The sequence below is a fragment of the Bufo gargarizans genome, unplaced genomic scaffold (genome assembly GCF_014858855.1).
Source record: "Bufo gargarizans isolate SCDJY-AF-19 unplaced genomic scaffold, ASM1485885v1 fragScaff_scaffold_576_pilon, whole genome shotgun sequence".
In the NCBI taxonomy this organism is placed as follows: domain Eukaryota; kingdom Metazoa; phylum Chordata; class Amphibia; order Anura; family Bufonidae; genus Bufo; species Bufo gargarizans.
This window is the reverse complement of record NW_025334140.1, coordinates 77,108-96,130: the sequence shown is the minus strand read 5'-3', so window position 1 is coordinate 96,130 and position 19,023 is coordinate 77,108. Positions and strand designations below refer to the sequence as shown.

Genomic DNA, 19,023 nt, shown 5'->3' with positions numbered 1-19,023 from the left:
ATCACCGTCCTCCTGTATGATATGTCACCAGTAGATGTCGCTGTTATCACTGTCCCCCTGTATCACACGTCACCAGTAGATGTCGCTGTTATCACTGTCCCTCTGTATCACACGTCACCAGTAGATGTCGCTGTTATCACCGTCCTCCTGTATCACACGTCACCAGTAGATGTCGCTGTTATCACCGTCCCCCTGTATGATATGTCACCAGGAGATGCCGCTGTTATCACTGTCCCCCTGTATCACACGTCACCAGTAGATGGCGCTGTTATCACCGTCCCCCTGTATCACACGTCACCAGTAGATGTCGCCGTTATCACCGTCCTCCTGTATGATATGTCACCAGGAAATGTCGCTGTTATCACCGTCCTCCTGTATCACACGTCACCAGTAGATGTCGCTGTTATCACCGTCCTCCTGTATCACACGTCACCAGTAGATGTCGCTGTTATCACCGTCCCCCTGTATGATATGTCACCAGGAGATGTCGCTGTTATCACCGTCCCCCTGTATCACACGTCACCAGTAGATGTCGCTGCTATCATCGTCCTCCTGTATCACACGTCACCAGTAGATGTCGCTGTTATCACCGTCCCCCTGTATGATATGTCACCAGGAGATGTCGCTGTTATCACCGTCCTCCTGTATCACACGTCACCAATAGATGTCGCTGTTATCACCGTCCCCCTGTATGATATGTCACCAGTAGATGTCGCTGTTATCACCGTCCCCTTGTATGATATGTCACCAGTAGATGTCACTGTCACCACTGTCCTCCTGTATCACAGGTCACCAGTAGAGGTCGCTGTCATCACAGTCCCCCTGTATGATATGTCACCAGTAGATGTCGCTGTTATCACCGTCCCCCTGTATGATATGTCACCAGTAGATGTCGCTGTTATCATCGTCCTCCTGTATGATATGTCACCAGTAGATGTCGTTGTTATCACAGGTCACCAGGAGATGTCGCTGCTATCATCGTCCTCCTGTATGATATGTCACCAGTAGATGTCGCTGTTATCACAGGTCACCAGTAGATGTCGCTGTTATCATCGTCCTCCTGTATATGTCACCAGTAGATGTCGCTGTTATCACCGTCCCCCTGTATGATATGTCACCAGTAGATGTCGCTGTTATCACTGTCCCCCTGTATCACACGTCACCAGTAGACATCAGGAGATGTCGCTGTTATCAACGTCCTCCTGTATGATATGTCACCAGGAGATGTCGCTGTTATCACAGGTCATCAGGAGATGTCGCTGTTATCAACGTCCTCCTGTATAACACGTCACCAGTAGATGTCGCTGTTATCACCGTCCCCCTGTATCACACGTCACTAGTAGATGTCGCCGTTATCACCGTCCCCCTGTATGATATGTCACCAGTAGATGTCGCCGTTATCACCGTCCCCCTGTATGATATGTCACCAGGAGATGTCGCTGTTATCATCGTCCTCCTGTATCACACGTCACCAGTAGATGTCGCTGTTATCACCGTCCCCCTGTATGATATGTCACCAGGAGATGTCGCTGTTATCACCGTCCCCCTGTATCACACGTCACCAGTAGATGTCGCTGCTATCATCGTCCTCCTGTATCACATGTCACCAGTAGATGTCGCTGTTATCACCGTCCCCCTGTATGATATGTCACCAGGAGATGTCGCTGTTATCACCGTCCTCCTGTATCACACGTCACCAATAGATGTCGCTGTTATCACCGTCCCCCTGTATGATATGTCACCAGGAGATGTCGCTGTTATCACTGTCCCCCTGTATCACACGTCACCAGTAGATGTCGCTGTTATCACCGTCCCCCTGTATGATATGTCACCAGTAGATGTCGCTGTTATCAACGTCCTCCTGTATCACACGTCACCAGTAGATGTCGCCGTTATCACCGTCCTCCTGTATGATATGTCACCAGTAGATGTCGCTGTTATCACTGTCCCCCTGTATCACACGTCACCAGTAGATGTCGCTGTTATCACTGTCCCTCTGTATCACACGTCACCAGTAGATGTCGCCGTTATCACCGTCCTCCTGTATGATATGTCACCAGTAGATGTCGCTGTTATCACCGTCCCCCTGTATGATATGTCACCAGGAGATGTCGCTGTTATCACTGTCCCCCTGTATCACACGTCACCAGTAGATGGCGCTGTTATCACCGTCCCCCTGTATCACACGTCACCAGTAGATGTCGCCGTTATCACCGTCCTCCTGTATGATATGTCACCAGGAAATGTCGCTGTTATCACCGTCCTCCTGTATCACACGTCACCAGTAGATGTCGCTGTTATCACCGTCCCCCTGTATGATATGTCACCAGGAGATGTCGCTGTTATCACTGTCCCCCTGTATCACACGTCACCAGTAGATGTCGCTGTTATCACCGTCCCCCTGTATGATATGTCACCAGTAGATGTCGCTGTTATCACCGTCCCCCTGTATGATATGTCACCAGGAGATGTCGCTGTTATCACTGTCCCCCTGTATCACACGTCACCAGTAGATGTCGCTGCTATCATCGTCCTCCTGTATCACACGTCACCAGTAGATGTCGCTGTTATCACCGTCCCCCTGTATGATATGTCGCTGTTATCACCGTCCTCCTGTATCACACGTCACCAATAGATGTCGCTGTTATCACCGTCCCCCTGTATGATATGTCACCAGGAGATGTCGCTGTTATCACTGTCCCCCTGTATCACACGTCACCAGTAGATGTCGCTGTTATCACCGTCCCCCTGTATGATATGTCACCAGTAGATGTCGCTGTTATCACCGTCCCCCTGTATGATATGTCACCAGTAGATGTCGCTGTTATCACCGTCCCCCTGTATCACACGTCACCAGTAGATGTCGCTGTTATCACCGTCCCCCTGTATCACACGTCACCAGTAGATGTCGCTGTTATCACCGTCCCCCTGTATGATATGTCACCAGGAGATGTCGCTGTTATCACTGTCCGCCTGTATCACACGTCACCAGTAGATGGCGCTGTTATCACCGTCCCCCTGTATCACACGTCACCAGTAGATGTCGCTGCTATCACCGTCCTCCTGTATCACACGTCACCAATAGATGTCGCTGTTATCACCGTCCCCCTGTATGATATGTCACCAGGAGATGTCGCTGTTATCACCGTCCCCCTGTATCACACGTCACCAGTAGATGTCGCTGTTATCACTGTCCCCCTGTATGATACATCACCAGCAGATGTCGCTGTCATCACTGTCCTCCTGTATCACAGGTCACCAGTAGAGGTCGCTGTCATCACAGTCCCCCTGTATGATATGTCACCAGTAGATGTCGCTGTTATCACCGTCCCCTTGTATGATATGTCACCAGTAGATGTCGCTGTTATCACCGTCCCCCTGTATGATATGTCACCAGGAGATGTCGCTGTTATCACCGTCCCCCTGTATCACACGTCACCAGGAGATGTCGCTGTTATCACTGTCCCCCTGTATGATATGTCACCAGGAGATGTCGCTGTTATCACCGTCCTCCTGTATCACACGTCACCAATAGATGTCGCTGTTATCACCGTCCCCCTGTATGATATGTCACCAGGAGATTTCGCTGTTATCACCGTCCCCCTGTATCACACGTCACCAGTAGATGTCGCTGTTATCACTGTCCCCCTGTATGATACATCACCAGCAGATGTCGCTGTCATCACCGTCCTCCTGTATCACAGGTCACCAGTAGAGGTCGCTGTCATCACAGTCCCCCTGTATGATATGTCACCAGTAGATGTCGCTGATATCACCGTCCCCTTGTATGATATGTCACCAGTAGATGTCGCTGTTATCACCGTCCCCCTGTATGATATGTCACCAGGAGATGTCGCTGTTATCACCGTCCCCCTGTATCACACGTCACCAGTAGATGTCGCTGTTATCACCGTCCCCCTGTATGATATGTCACCAGGAGATGTCGCTGTTATCACCGTCCCCCTGTATCACACGTCACCAGTAGATGTCGCTGTTATCACCGTCCCCCTGTATGATATGTCACCAGGAGATGTCGCTGTTATCACAGGTCACCAGGAGATGTCGCTGTTATCACCGTCCTCCTGTATGATATGTCACCAGTAGATGTCGCTGTTATCACCGTCCTCCTGTATGATATGTCACCAGGAGATGTCGCTGTTATCACCGTCCTCCTGTATGATATGTCACCAGTAGATGTCGCTGTTATCACCGTCCTCCTGTATGATATGTCACCAGGAGATGTCGCTGTTATCACCGTCCTCCTGTATGATAGGTCACCAGATGTCGCTGTTATCACCGTCCCCCTGTATGATAGGTCACCAGTAGATGTCGCTGTTATCACCGTCCCCCTGTATGATAGGTCACCAGTAGATGTCGCTGTTATCACCGTCCCCCTGTATGATATGTCACCAGGAGATGTCGCTGTTATCACCGTCCCCCTGTATGATATGTCACCAGTAGATGTCGCTGTTATCACCGTCCTCCTGTATGATATGTCACCAGTAGATGTCGCTGTTATCACCGTCCTCCTGTATGATATGTCACCAGGAGATGTCGCTGTTATCACTGTCCCCCTGTATGATAGGTCACCAGATGTCGCTGTTATCACTGTCCACCTGTATCACACGTCACCAGTAGATGTCGCCGTTATCACCGTCCCCCTGTATGATATGTCACCAGTAGATGTCGCTGTTATCACTGTCCCCCTGTATGATAGGTCACCAGATGTCGCTGTTATCACTGTCCACCTGTATCACACGTCACCAGTAGATGTCGCCGTTATCACCGTCCCCCTGTATGATATGTCACCAGTAGATGTCGCTGTTATCACCGTCCTCCTGTATGATATGTCACTAGTAGATGTCGCTGTTATCACCGTCCCCCTGTATCACACGTCACCAGTAGATGGCGCTGGTATAATACACGGCCCTCGGTCCGCACCTGACATCTCGCGCTCAGCGCCTGGCTTCTCACTAATAAGCTGACTCCAGACATCTCTTTTGAAAGCGGAAAAGTTTTTTGCCAGAACACCGGACCTAGTCGCTGCAGCGCTTCCGGGTTAAAGTGTTATATAGGAAGCAAAAGCACTGAGTGAACGGAAGCCCGGAAGACTCAGACGATAGAAAGCGGAAGGCTGGATGTCACTGGCAAAATGGCGGCCCCCAGCGGTCTACCCCGTGTCTGGTTCCGGGGAAGTTGTTGCCGCACGTGGTGAGAACATGGACGAGCTGCCCGAGGAGGTGCGGCAATTCTTACAGCAGCATCCGGCACTGCAGCTGATCCCCGGGAACAAGGTGCCTGCGACTAGCGGGGATCCCTTGATGTGTAACCTGGGGGCCCCTGTGCGTGTGTCGCCGTTGCCCTGTGGGGCCCCAGTGCGTGTGTCGCCGTTGCCCTGTGGGGCCCCAGTGCGTGTGTCGCCGTTGCCCTGTGGGGCCCCAGTGCGTGTGTCGCCGTTGCCCTGTGGGGCCCCAGTGCGTGTGTCGCCGTTGCCCTGTGGGGCCCCAGTGCGTGTGTCGCCGTTGCCCTGTGGGGCCCCAGTGCGTGTGTCGCCGTTGCCCTGTGGGGCCCCAGTGCGTGTGTCGCCGTTGCCCTGTGGGGCCCCAGTGCGTGTGTCGCCGTTGCCCTGTGGGGCCCCAGTGCGTGTGTCGCCGTTGCCCTGTGGGGCCCCAGTGCGTGTGTCGCCGTTGCCCTGTGGGGCCCCAGTGCTCCAGACAAAAAAAAAAATACCTAGTAGCCATTGGCTCCTGAACTGAAAAATTTAGGAGCCAAATTAAATTTTTAGTTGCCAAATCGAAACCGAATCAAAATTTTGGTGTTGTGACAACGCTACGCCGATCAGATCGTCATAGGGTTGTTTGGATACCAAAATTTTGATTCGCTTTCGTCACCATAAAAAAGTATTGCGTTACTCAATACCACGCAATAATAAAAAAAAAAAGCCGCGTGCATTTGGCATTTTATGAAATGTTCGGCCCATAATAGAACAGTCCTATTATATTTTTTGGGGTGACAAGGTGACTAAAAAATGGCGAATCGCATGTTTATTTATTTGTCTTATTTCTGCTCACCGCATAGGAGATATTTTTTAATAATGTAATAGTTTGGACTTCGGACGCAGCGCTATGTAATATGTTTATTTATTTGTTGTTTATATATTTTATATGTAAAATTGGGAAAGGGGGATTTAAACGTAATATTTTAGGGCACTTTCACACTAGCGTTTTTCATTTCCGGCACTGAGTTGCGTCACAGGGGCTCTGTACTGGAAAAGAACTGATCAGGTATAACCCCATGCATTCTGAATGGAGAGTGATCCGCTCAGGATGCATCAGGACGTCTTCAGTTCAGTCATTTTGATTGATCAGGCAAAAGATAAAACCGCAGCATGCTACCGTTTTATCTCCGGTGAAAAAAGCTGAAGACTTGCCGGAATGCTAGATCTGGCATTTTTCCCCATAGGAATGTATTAGTGCCAGATCCGGTGTTCTGCCAAAAGTCTATACCGGAAGTGACGCGGCCGCATTGGAAGTGACGAGATCGCCAAGGAATCAGCTGGAGGAGGGTGTGCGCTGCAATAGAAATACTTTGTACACCGCGCGTGCGCACTTATGGGTATAGAGATTTTGCAGCGCAAAATGTTTCATCAGATCTCCCTACCCCTGAGTGCGCAGGCGCCCACAAATCATCAGTTGCAGTTCATCTTTACCGCAGAGCTGAGTGCTAGATACCGAGCTCACCACATAGTAGAGCTTAACTGCAACTGATGATTTGTGGGCGCCTGCGCACTCAGGGGTAGGGAGATCTGATGAAACATTTTGCGCTGCGAAATCTCTATAGTCTTAAGTGCGGTGTATGACGTACTTATATCGCAGCGCTGCAATAACTATTTGCTAAGCTGGTGGATGTGTGCTTTCCGGTGCGGCCACGTCCCTTCCGGTATAGACTTTGGCAAGGTATAGAGATTTGGCAGAACACCAGCATTTAAAATACCGGAATGCCGGATCCGTCCTTTCTGCGCAGAACGGTAAAAATGTGTAAAAAGATGCAAGATGGATCCGTCTGTCCGCATGACAAGCTAGAGAAGGATCCGTTCTTGCAATGCATTTGTGAGATGGATCCGCATCCAAATGCATCTCACAAATGCTTTCAGTCACATCCAGATCGGCGGATCCGGCAGGCAGTTCCGACGACGGAACTGCTTGCCGGATCATACTGCCGCAAGTCTGAAAATAGCCTTAGTGTTTTAGTGTTTTTTTTTTTTTGTTTTTTTTTGTTTTTTTTTTTACTGGAACCCTTGTCCTATTCACCCTTAGGCCCCTTTCACATGGGCGAGATTTCTGCGCGGGTGCAATGTGTGAGGTGAACGCATTGCATGGTTATAAGGGAAAATAATAGCATTTACAGAATGCTTAGTAGAAGGTCTTTCTTCAGGACCTGTCAAAGGACCTGTGGCGACATCACTGTGCTCATCACTTGGTAACATGGACTATGTGATGAGCTCAGTGACGTCACCACAGGTCCTGAAGAAAGAACAGGAGACCGGCAGCTACGGGATCAATTGGAGGAGGTGAGTTAATTTTTTATTTATTTTTTTTAACCTTCATTGGCACTGCACCACCAATGTTTATTATACTGGCGTGGTGGGGGGGGGGGCGCACTGCGCCACCAATGAAGATAACTGATCTGTTAATACAAATACAGGAGGCGGGTGCCAGAATCAAATAGCCGGCAACCGACCTCTATGACAGGTAGCTGCGATCAGCGGCAGTTAACCCCTCAGGTGCGGTACCTGAGGGGTTAACTGCTGCTGATCGCAGCTACCTGTCATAGAGGTCGGTTGCCGGCTATTTGATTCCGGCACCCGCCTCCTGTATTTGTATTAACAGATCAGTTCTTCATTGGTGGCGCAGTGGCCACAGCCCCTCCCCTCCTCCTCCTCCCGTCTCTCTTCTTATTGGCGGCGGTAGCACAGGGGGCAGGTAGAGACTCCTCCCACTGCGCTGCTGAGGAGAACATCGGCATCGGGGCAGAGAACTATCATCTTCTGTGCCCACCGCTGTATTCATGGCATAGCTGCGTCGGCTGGTGTAGTTGCAAATGGCGACAAGACTAAAAAGTCTTGTCGCCATTTGTAAATTCTAAGTCGCATTGGCGACCATTTTGGTCGCCATCTGGAGCCCTGGGCCCCTGTGCGTGTGCCGCCGTTGCCCTGTGGGGGCCCATAGTGACTTCCGTGTGCCTGTGTCTTTCAGGTCCGCTTCACAGTGACCGGCCACGAGCTGCCGTGCCGCCTCCCGGATCTGCAGAGTTTCACGGAGGGCCGGAAGTACCAGCGGCTGAAGAGCCGCGTGCAGACCTTCGATTACAGCAGCTACGAGCCGCACATTGTGCCCAGCACCAAGAACGGGTGAGCGGCGGCGGCAGGGGTGGCGCCAGCGTTCTGGGCTTCTCATTGACTCTGCCTCCATTTTTCTGTAGACAACAGCTGTTCTGCAAATTAACCCTTCGTCACATCAACAAGGTCCCGGAGCACGTTCTGCGTCATGTCAAAGGGAAGCGCTACCTCCGGGCACTGCGCATGTGTAAGTCCCTGTACTCTGGGGGGGATCATGGCCCAGGTTTAGGTCCCTGGGACGGTGCAGGGTCTGGGGGTGGTCAGTGGAGGCCGCTCGGTGTGGGACTGTGCGGGGTTTGGGGGTCGGTGGAGGCCGCTGGTGTGGGACGGTGCAGGGTTTGGGGGTCGGTGGAGGCCGCTGGTGTGGGACGGTGGGGGGGTCGGTGGAGGCCGCTGGTGTGGGACGGTGCGGGGTCTGGGGGTCGGTGGAGGCCGCTGGTGTGGGACGGTCGGTGGAGGCCGCTCGGTGTGGGACGGTGCGGGGTCTGGGGGTCGGTGGAGGCCGCTCGTTGTGGGACGGTGCGGGGTTTGGGGGTCGGTGGAGGCCGCTGGTGTGGGACGGTGCAGGGTCTGGGGGGTTGGTAGAGGCCACTCGGTGTGGGACGGTGCGGGGTCTGGGGGGTCGGTGGAGGCCGCTGGTGTGGGACGGTGCGGGGTCTGGGGGGTTGGTGGAGGCCACTCGGTGTGGGACAGTGCAGAGCCTGGGGGGGGGGGGGTCAGTGGAGGCCACTCGGTGTGGGACGGTGCGGGGTCTAAGGTGTTGGTGGAGGCCACTCGGTGCAGGGTCTGGGGGTCGGTGGAGGCCGCTCGGTGTGGGGCGGTGAAGGATCTGGGGGTCAGTGTAGGCCGCACTGTATTGTGGATCTGAGTGATGCAAATGCTGGATAAGTTTATGAACCCTAACGTACCCTAAACACCCCCCCCCCCCCCCAATTTCTTCATCAGATGAGGATTGCCAGAAGCGAGGGGTGGAGTATGTTCCTGCTTGTTTACAAAACAAAAAGAAGCGGCGCCCCCTGGAGGATGAGCGAGCACAAGGTGAAGGAGGACAAGCGTGGGACCCTAAGGACAGCCATTCTGAGGACAGTGACTCGGGGGACAGCATGAGCGACCTGTACCCAGGTATGAGACGGACCCATGGCACTGCTCTGAAGGACCTCCTCAGTCCAGCACCTGCTGCCCGAGGGTTACTGGGGGCACAGCTCCCTGGTTTTAATCACAAACGCATGAGTCTGTTTCACACATTAGAGTGACTAAGTTTTTTTACAGTTTGTCTTTTAAACTTCTAAATGGCCCCAAAATAATTTTTGTAATGCATGTTCATTAATTATGCCGTTTTCCCTGCTCAGCGCAGGGTTAACCTCCACAGGGAGATTAAGGATCCCCCTCCTCATAGGGGACCCCCGATCAGACCGCTCTAACCTATCCTGCGGATACTGCTTAATACTTGACTTGTGGCCTGTAGCTGCTAAGTGTCCAGGAGCAGCGTCTGTTCCATGTGTTTACAGCGCCCACATCAGGGAGCGGCCGGGCTGCATTTAGAGTGTCAGTAGAACAAGGAGCAGAAAGTATTCATCATGCTCTTTGGTCTCTACAGCAAGGATCAGCAACCTTCTGCACTCCAGCTGCTGTGAAACTAGAACTCCCAGCATGCAAACATGCTTGGCAGCTCCCATAGAAGTAAATGAAGCATTCTGGGAATTGTAGTTTCTGAACAGCCAGAGGTTGCTGATCTCAGTTCTACAGCTTTCGTGTCTCCACAGGTCATATGTTTTCTAAGAAGAGCGCAGCTCCGGAGGAAAATGCCAGCAATGACGAGATGGAAGTAGAGGAAACAAAGTGCAGCAACCCAAGGAAAAGACTGCAGGTGGGTGCACTGGGGCGGTTCTGGTCCAGTTCAGCACTGGTCTTCTCACTGTAATGGGATTGCTCAGGATATGAAACATTGCCACCCATGTCCAGTTGGTGTTGCTATGTCCCATTTTGCTGATTTTCTGTGTCATTTTCAGTACAGAGCCTCTGCAGGGGAAGAGACATGCTGCAGATTATCAGATTGGCGGTCTCTTCAGGTTTTTTTTCCACTGCATATTTCACCCTGCAGCAGAATGTAGAGCTCAGTCCCCAGTCCTGTCGTGGGGTAAATCGCCAGAGAGAGTCACGCGGGCTCAGCCCCAACCACGTTCATTGCAGGTATAAATAACTAATGGCTGGCCAGATGCAGAGTGGAGGACAGTCCGTGACCCGGCGTAGTCCAATGGCACAGAAAATACAGTCCATTGAGCAGAGTCTAATCCAGTAGAGCAGAAGATACAGTCCACAAAACTCCGCCAACTGGTCGCAGGGGCAGCCAACCTCCAGACATTCGCCTCTTACGGGTCACCGCAAGTGATTTGTGTCCCTTTAGGGTGCTCCCCAGATCTGCCTACAAGACTCTAGGCAGGACCTCTCTCCCTGGGGTCTCTTGCACCCATCTTTTAACCCCTGACATCTCAATCAGGCTCTGCAGGAACTGGACAATAAGATGCGTCAGGTGCCCAAATGTCCAGTCTCAGCAGGAGGACAATAAAGTTGATGAAATATCTCCCCCGTTGTGCTACGGCTAGCTGGACTATGCACACAACAAAATGGGCAAAGCTCATAAAATCTGCCACCATAAACAGCTGCACAAAAAGCAGATCTGCCCGGGCAAGTGTCCTGTACACCGGAGCAGCTCCAGCAGACGCAGAGTATCTATAGGCTTCCTGAACTTTCCGTAGTGCGATCTGTTAACACTCTTTAGTACAGACGGAAATACAGAGCTCACATGTTTTCTGTATATTCAGACTGATGAGTTACCAGAAGAGACCGGGCATCGATTTCTTCATCAAACTGTTCTTGAGCAGCTAAGGGCTTGGGTTAGGGCTGTCCCTGCTGATCAAGGCTCCCCCTCCTGTTTGACAGGGCCAGACCTCTCCAGGTAGCAGCACAAGCACAGAGGCTCTGATACTGCTGCTGGAGCAGTGCCTGTGCAGTTACATACAGCAGAGATGTGGATAATACTGCTGGAGCAGTGCCTGTGCAGTTACGTACAGCAGAGGCTCGGATACTGCTGCTGGAGCAGTGCCTGTGCAGTTACATACAGCAGAGGCTCTGATACTGCTGCTGGAGCAGTGCCTGTGCAGTTACATACAGCAGAGCCGCTGATACTGCTGGAGCAGTGCCTGTGCAGTTGCATACAGCAGAGACGCTGATACTGCTGCTGGAGCAGTGCCTGTGCAGTTACATGCAGCAGAGACGCTGATACTGCTGCTGGAGCAGTGCCTGTGCAGTTACATGCAGCAGAGACGCTGATACTGCTGCTGGAGCAGTGCCTGTGCAGTTACATGCAGCAGGGAGGCTGATACTGCTGCTGGAGCAGTGCCTGTGCAGTTACATGCAGCAGGGAGGCTGATACTGCTGCTGGAGCAGTGCCTGTGCAGTTACATGCAGCAGGGAGGCTGATACTGCTGCTGGAGCAGTGCCTGTGCAGTTACATGCAGCAGGGAGGCTGATACTGCTGCTGGAGCAGTGCCTGTGCAGTTACATGCAGCAGGGAGGCTGATACTGCTGCTGGAGCAGTGCCTGTGCAGTTACATGCAGCAGGGAGGCTGATACTGCTGCTGGAGCAGTGCCTGTGCAGTTACATGCAGCAGGGAGGCTGATACTGCTGCTGGAGCAGTGCCTGTGCAGTTACATGCAGCAGGGAGGCTGATACTGCTGCTGGAGCAGTGCCTGTGCAGTTACATGCAGCAGGGAGGCTGATACTGCTGCTGGAGCAGTGCCTGTGCAGTTACATGCAGCAGGGAGGCTGATACTGCTGCTGGAGCAGTGCCTGTGCAGTTACATGCAGCAGGGAGGCTGATACTGCTGCTGGAGCAGTGCCTGTGCAGTTACATGCAGCAGGGAGGCTGATACTGCTGCTGGAGCAGTGCCTGTGAGTTACATGCAGCAGGGAGGCTGATACTGCTGCTGGAGCAGTGCCTGTGCAGTTACATGCACAGGGAGGCTGATACTGCTGTGGAGCAGTGCCTGTGCAGTTACGTGCAGCAGAGGCTGATACTGCTGCTGGAGCAGTGCCTGTGCAGTTACATGCAGCAGGGAGGCTGATACTGCTGCTGGAGCAGTGCCTGTGCAGTTATGCAGCAGGGAGGCTGATGCTGCTGGAGCAGTGCCTGTGCAGTTACATGCAGCAGGGAGGCTGATGCTGCTGGAGCAGTGCCTGTGCAGTTACTGCAGCAGGGAGGATGATGCTGCTGGAGCAGTGCCTGTGCAGTTACATGCAGCAGGGAGGCTGATACTGCTGGAGCAGTGCCTGTGCAGTTACATGCAGCAGGGAGGCTGATACTGCTGCTGGAGCAGTGCCTGTGCAGTTACGGCAGCAGGGAGGCTGATACTGCTGCTGGAGCAGTGCCTGTGCAGTTACGTGCAGCAGGGAGGCTGATACTGCTGCTGGAGCAGTGCCTGTGCAGTTACATGCAGCAGGGAGGCTGATACTGCTGCTGGAGCAGTGCCTGTGCAGTTACGTGCAGCAGGGAGGCTGATGCTGCTGGAGCAGTGCCTGTGCAGTTACATGCAGCAGGGAGGCTGATACTGCTGCTGGAGCAGTGCCTGTGCAGTTACATGCAGCAGGGAGGCTGATACTGCTGCTGGAGCAGTGCCTGTGCAGTTACGTGCAGCAGGGAGGCTGATACTGCTGCTGGAGCAGTGCCTGTGCAGTTACGTGCAGCAGGGAGGCTGATGCTGCTGGAGCAGTGCCTGTGCAGTTACATGCAGCAGGGAGGCTGATACTGCTGCTGGAGCAGTGCCTGTGCAGTTACATGCAGCAGGGAGGCTGATACTGCTGCTGGAGCAGTGCCTGTGCAGTTACGTGCAGCAGGGAGGCTGATACTGCTGCTGGAGCAGTGCCTGTGCAGTTACGTGCAGCAGGGAGGCTGATACTGCTGCTGGAGCAGTGCCTGTGCAGTTACGTGCAGCAGGGAGGCTGATACTGCTGCTGGAGCAGTGCCTGTGCAGTTACGTGCAGCAGGGAGGCTGATACTGCTGCTGGAGCAGTGCCTGTGCAGTTACGTGCAGCAGGGAGTCTGATACTGCTGCTGGAGCAGTGCCTGTGCAGTTACGTGCAGCAGGGAGGCTGATACTGCTGCTGGAGCAGTGCCTGTGCAGTTACGTGCAGCAGGGAGGCTGATACTGCTTCTGGAGCAGTGCCTGTGCAGTTACGTGCAGCAGGGAGGCTGATACTGCTGCTGGAGCAGTGCCTGTGCAGTTACGTGCAGCAGGGAGGCTGATACTGCTGCTGGAGCAGTGCCTGTGTAGTTACGTGCAGCAGGGAGGCTGATACTGCTGCTGGAGCAGTGCTTGTGCAGTTACATGCAGCAGAGGCTCTTATTGTGCCTGTTCTCCATGCAGCCGTGCATCAAAGTTACATAAAGCAGAGGCTCGAGAACCCCACTCCATGACAGCCAACCTTTCAAATCTGAATAGTTCCGTGGAATTGCAGTTGGTAGACGGACCATAGACCGCAGCAGCGGACTGGAAGCGAGAAGGGAGGCTGCTTGTGCCCACTGCGCACTCCATCTCCTCACGCAACTGATTGACGTGTGCGTCGGACCCCCGCTGATCTGATATTGATGACATCCTGAGGACAGGTCATCAATAGTAAAAGCCCAGAGACCCCCTTTAAGTCAAGGTTCAGAAAATGTTTGTAAACCTATGCTTGTCCTATTGTGCTACAGTTTAGTGTGTCCTCACATTAGTAAATGACTTTAACCTCTAGCTTACTGCTGCGCTAACTTTAACCTGGTTGGGCTACATTGCCATCTGCCGGCGCCGCCGGTTGTTGGGACGGCCATTAGACTGCTGCGGTTAATGTATTTAAAACTATTTCTGCAGAAACAAAATGGATCCTCCCGGAAGAAATTCAAGTCTCATCAGAAGAAGTCAAAGACAACCAAGAAGCTGTAGGCTCTGCCAGCCTGTTACTTAACTCGGGAGTCAGAAAACAGAATAAAGGCTTTGATTCTAGATGCAAGCTGCTGAGATCCAGTTCTTGAGTGACAGACTCTCCCAGAGAAGTCTGAGGTCCTGCATTCTACAGACTCTTATCAGCCGCACTCGCCGATCACTCACTCTTTGTGTACTCATGAAATCACTGTTTAGGTAAAAAAAAAATACCTTTTCTAATTTCTGTCACTAGATTTACAAGAAAAATGCTAGAAACTTGACTTTTTTTCATTTGGTACTAAAGGTCCTCACAGACCTATCAGCCATGATTACCTGTAGCAGCCACCTCCGCTGTATGGGGAAAAGCAGTTGCTGCGGTGATTGCTTGTCCCCAAATCATTGCTCCGGGGCAGCAGATTGCTCTTCTCACATCACAATCTGCTTCACATAAGCAATCATTTTTGGTGCCGGCTGAAGGACGCTTTTGCTCATTCATCAGGCGTTTGCTGGGGTTAGAAGCCAGGTATTTTTGTAAAGGCTCACCCTGATAGATGAGGTTTAAAACCGTAGTGAAAAAACACAACCAAAAGTCTGAGCGCATTGATGAGATGGGATGGTTGTCGCATTCATTTCTCTGCCCTTCTGTTACTTTTTCCCTCTTTTATATTTTTGTTTCAAAGATAAAGGAATAAATCTTCTGCAAATAACCCTTTTGTAGGCCTTTGTATAGCTGGAGGGCGCTCCTGCCTCTTCATGTGAAGCTACAGTACAGGTACCTCTACCAGTGGATGAGATCTGCATAGGAGCTGTATGCAGAAAACGGTACCAGGCTTATAAAGCTCTTCACTTTATACTGAGCAGTGCACGTCTGAGGGAACCACCTGGATCACAAGGGTGTGGCCTCTCTGTATTCTAATATTCCACACCACCATGATCCAGGGAGTCTCCCATACGTAGGACACGACCTGTGGGGCTGCCATCTTGTCTCAGTGGGACATATTATATTTGTACAATTCACAGTAATGTAAAATGCATATTTGAGTAGGTATCTAAACTGAGAAATCACTGGAGTATTAAACCTACTTTAAAACGTAACTTTTATATAACGATATTAGTAAAATAATTCCCACAAAAACAAATGTTATTTTAGATAGCTGCAAATAAATCTAGCAAAGTTAAGATAGGGTATACAGTACTCCGGACACACAAATACTACACGTTAGGTCATATGTGGCTACTCGTGATTCATGAATAATATATATTATATATTAGGTCATGTCCGACCACTCACGATTCAGACGTTCGGTGTTTGTTGATGGATAATCGCAAGGTTCCCAGATTCCCGGTCGTCTGGTGTCTGGATCGTGCTGGGGATGTGGTCCTTCCGGCTGTAGGTATTCCAGGGTTCAGAAGAAGGGATATATTAGGGCGCAAAGAATGGGAGATCTAGCCCTGCACAGTTAGCTATCCCTGCCTAAAAGTGGAGATGGCCCCGCCTAAATGCAGAAGTATCACTCCCTATTGGAGCGACCCCACTTATCGACGGCTGTACCCTGGATACTAACCCTAAAAAGATACTCCCAATTGGCAGTCCTAAATCCCGACGCGTTTCCTCTGTCACAATAATATGACAGGTTCATCAGGGGATGAAAACTATGTATGGTGGCTTAATAGCCTAGCTAGATGCTGCTGCTGGTCGTGCTAGATAAAGCAGACAGTCCAGAATGATACTGGATACTGCTGCCCTTAAATACCCCATCGTTGGTTAAAAATTCCTTACCGGTGTGTATAATTGTTGCACACATCGCGGCGTGCGTTCCACATGGCGCCGGTTTCCTCATAGGTGAATGAGACGCATCAGCGTCATTGGATAGTATACAGGAAGTGTTTCGCCAACTGGCGACGTCACTTCCTGTATGTGAACCGCATCGTGGAACGCATCTTCTATGGCAATTCGAAGTACCGGAAGTGACGATGCCTCAAAGTTCAGCAAAGAGTTAAGAGAAGAAATAGCTTGGTTATTGGGGAATAATTTTGCTAGAAAACAGGTCTGCAGGTGATCGATGAAAACGTATCTTCTGAGCAGGGACAGATTAATGGGATTTATTGCTTCTTCTAGATACTTTTAGCTTCTTTAGGACATTGAGCTCAGAGGACGATGGATGAAAGGTCAGAATACATTCGATATTCATGTTCATCTGTGCATGAAGTAGGCGGAGGTCTTCCCTATGCATATTGATGTTTTGGAGGTTGTCGCACAAGAACAAACCCTAATCAATAACTGCGACGAGTACAGGAAGTGGGACTTCTTACGTATGGTGGTCACAGAAATGAATAATAAGATATCAACGATGTGATGTATGATATGCGTTGACTTTAGTACGCTGGACCGACCTATTGTAATTAGCTCTCTTGTGGGCAGAGAGGGCACCATACCCAGCCCCTCCACCTCTTTGCCATGTTCTGCCCGTGTCCTTCCTTGCTGCTCTGTCTCTAACAAACACAAGAACTTTCCTAAGAATAATTTTGCTTGAGTTTCTTATTGCTGCAGACGATTCCTGGAGAGCAATAAAAATGCAATGTATTGGGTGGGAAAGTCCTCAGCCCCCATAATGAGACTGACGACAACAGAATGTTAGAAACCCTAACATCTCACATGGTCTTAAGTCTTTGGCCCCTTCAATCTGTAGAAGCCCCCTTAGCAGTGGCTCCAGCCTCCAGGCTTTTTTGGGGGATGAGGCCACAAGGTTTACACCGGGATTTGGCGATTTTCTGCAGTTCGTCTCGTAGATCCTCTCCGCTTTGTTAGGTTGGATGGGGGCCGTCGGTGGACAGCTGTGAAGACTCTGAATGTATTGCTTTCAAAGCCCGTTTAGGCTCAGTGATTTATTGCCATGTGGTTATAACAGTTATTCCGAGAAATTAACATGGTGGCAAACCTGGTTTTAAAAGGAAATTCCCTGACAGCTGGGAAGGAAAGACTGTCTGTTATCCAGAACTATACGTTCCCCGTATACAAACCCCGTTATCCAGACGTATACTTTCCCCATATAAAAACCCTGTAATCCAGACGTGTACGTTCCCCGTATACAAACTCTGTAATCCAAATGTGTATGTTTTCCGTATACAAAGCCCGTTATCCAGACGTGTTCGTTCACCGTGTACAAATCCCATTATCCAGACATGTATGTTCCTTATGTCCAAACCGTTATCCAGATGTATACGTTCCCCATGTACAAACTTCGTTATCCAGCACTATGTTTCCCTGTGTAAAAACACCGTTGTCCAGACATATATGTTCCCTATGTACAGACCCCGTTATCCAGGCGTATATGTTCATGAAACTGATATACCATGAAGGGATTGGAAAGCATGGAATTACTTAAGACCATGTACCTCCATGTCCTATTTATTTAGCCTTTATCTGGGTCATTTATGATTGGTAGTACGCCACTTTTTGGTGTAATTGTGTTAGATTTGTTCGCAAAGGGGTTTTGCATCCGAATTTGTGACTCTTCCCTGCTTATGCCACTTTTCCGAGGTGGAAATGGGGAAGGGGGTGAGGTGTGGGTGGGGAAGAGGGAGGGCCGTCCAGATTTTCTCATTCGTCCTTTTTATGCCAGATTATGGCGAGGAAAATAGTCTTCTACTACTCCAGCCATGGAGCTGTCGTAGTTTAAAGACTATGTACACCTTTTGGGGCAATTTTTTATTTTTATTTTTTTAATTATTGCATTATACTTATTTTGAGCTAAAAATCATTTTTTCAATTAGTCTTTATTACAATATGGAATCCTTTTTTCTGTACAGAGCTGACTACTAGCTGCCTGTGTGTGTATTTTTTTTTTTTTGTCCTTTCAGTCATCTGAGGAGCAGACAGACTCTTTATCGCTGTTTTCTCACATCATAAACACTCATTAAGGCTCCATTCACACGTCCGCAATTCCGTACTCCATTTTGCGGAACGGAATTGCGGACCCATTAATTTCTATGCGCTCGCACGATGTGCGGCCCGGATCTGGAAATGCGGACCCACACTTCTGGGTCCCCAATTTCGATCCCGAAAAAATAGAACATGTCCTATTCTTGTCCACAATTGCGGACAAGAATAGGCATTTTCTATTAAGTGCCGGCGTTGTGTGTTCCACAAAATGCGGAACGCACATTGCCGGTGTCCGTGTTTTGTGGATCTGCAAAACACACACGGATGTGTGAATGGACCCTAAAGCTCATTCTGTATCTTGCTGATAAGAATGTGGCTTAAATAAGTGTTTCTGACTCTTAGTAGTTTAGAGATGAGGGTACAAAGTGAAAGTACCAATCACACAGTTCAGAAAAACAGTTAACCCCTTTGTGACTGAGCAGCTCAATACTTTTAATAAAAGCCAGTTGAAAATATGATTTTTAGCCAAAAATAAGTCAAATGCAATCATAAAAAATAAAATAAAAATTACTCCAAAGGTGTACATAGCCTTTAACCCCTTAGGGACCGGGCTCATTTTCACCTTAAGGACCAGGCCATTTTTTGCAAATCTGACCAGTTTCACTTTGTGTGAATAACTTTTAAAACGCTTTTACTTATCCAGGCCATTCTGAGTGTTTTTTTTCGTCACATATTGTACTTCATGACACTGGTAAAATGTAGTAAAAATTATTATTTTTTATTT

General features: G+C 50.3%; 2 protein-coding genes across 2 annotated transcripts in view; one reads left to right on the top strand and one right to left on the bottom strand.

Moving 5' to 3' along the window:
- LOC122922618 (surfeit locus protein 1) overlaps positions 1-5,085 on the bottom strand; it is a 40,482-nt gene extending 35,397 nt beyond the window's left edge. Inside the window, exon 1 of the mRNA XM_044273296.1 lies at positions 4,942-5,085. Within this exon, the coding sequence (XP_044129231.1) occupies positions 4,942-4,995 (54 nt within the window). The 5' untranslated portion in view covers positions 4,996-5,085. The remainder of the gene's footprint in view (positions 1-4,941) is intronic.
- Positions 5,086-5,119: 34 nt separating this feature from the next.
- SURF2 (surfeit 2) lies at positions 5,120-15,063 on the top strand. The gene is made up of 6 exons (XM_044273297.1): positions 5,120-5,294; positions 8,256-8,410; positions 8,482-8,585; positions 9,344-9,520; positions 10,162-10,265; positions 14,306-15,063. The coding sequence occupies exons 1-6, from the start codon at positions 5,139-5,141 to the stop codon at positions 14,375-14,377; spliced, it is 768 nt and encodes a 255-aa protein (XP_044129232.1). The 5' UTR covers positions 5,120-5,138; the 3' UTR covers positions 14,378-15,063.
- Positions 15,064-19,023: the final 3,960 nt, after the last annotated feature.

Excerpts from the sequence above, each read along its gene's own strand:
- SURF2 (XM_044273297.1), top strand. The coding sequence starts at position 5,139 with ATGTCACTGGCAAAATGGCGGCCCCCAGCGGTCTACCCCGTGTCTGGT. Across the intron at positions 8,411-8,481 it reads GTGCCCAGCACCAAGAACGG|ACAACAGCTGTTCTGCAAAT; the intron begins GTGAGCGGCGGC and ends ATTTTTCTGTAG. Across the intron at positions 9,521-10,161 it reads CATGAGCGACCTGTACCCAG|GTCATATGTTTTCTAAGAAG; the intron begins GTATGAGACGGA and ends GTGTCTCCACAG.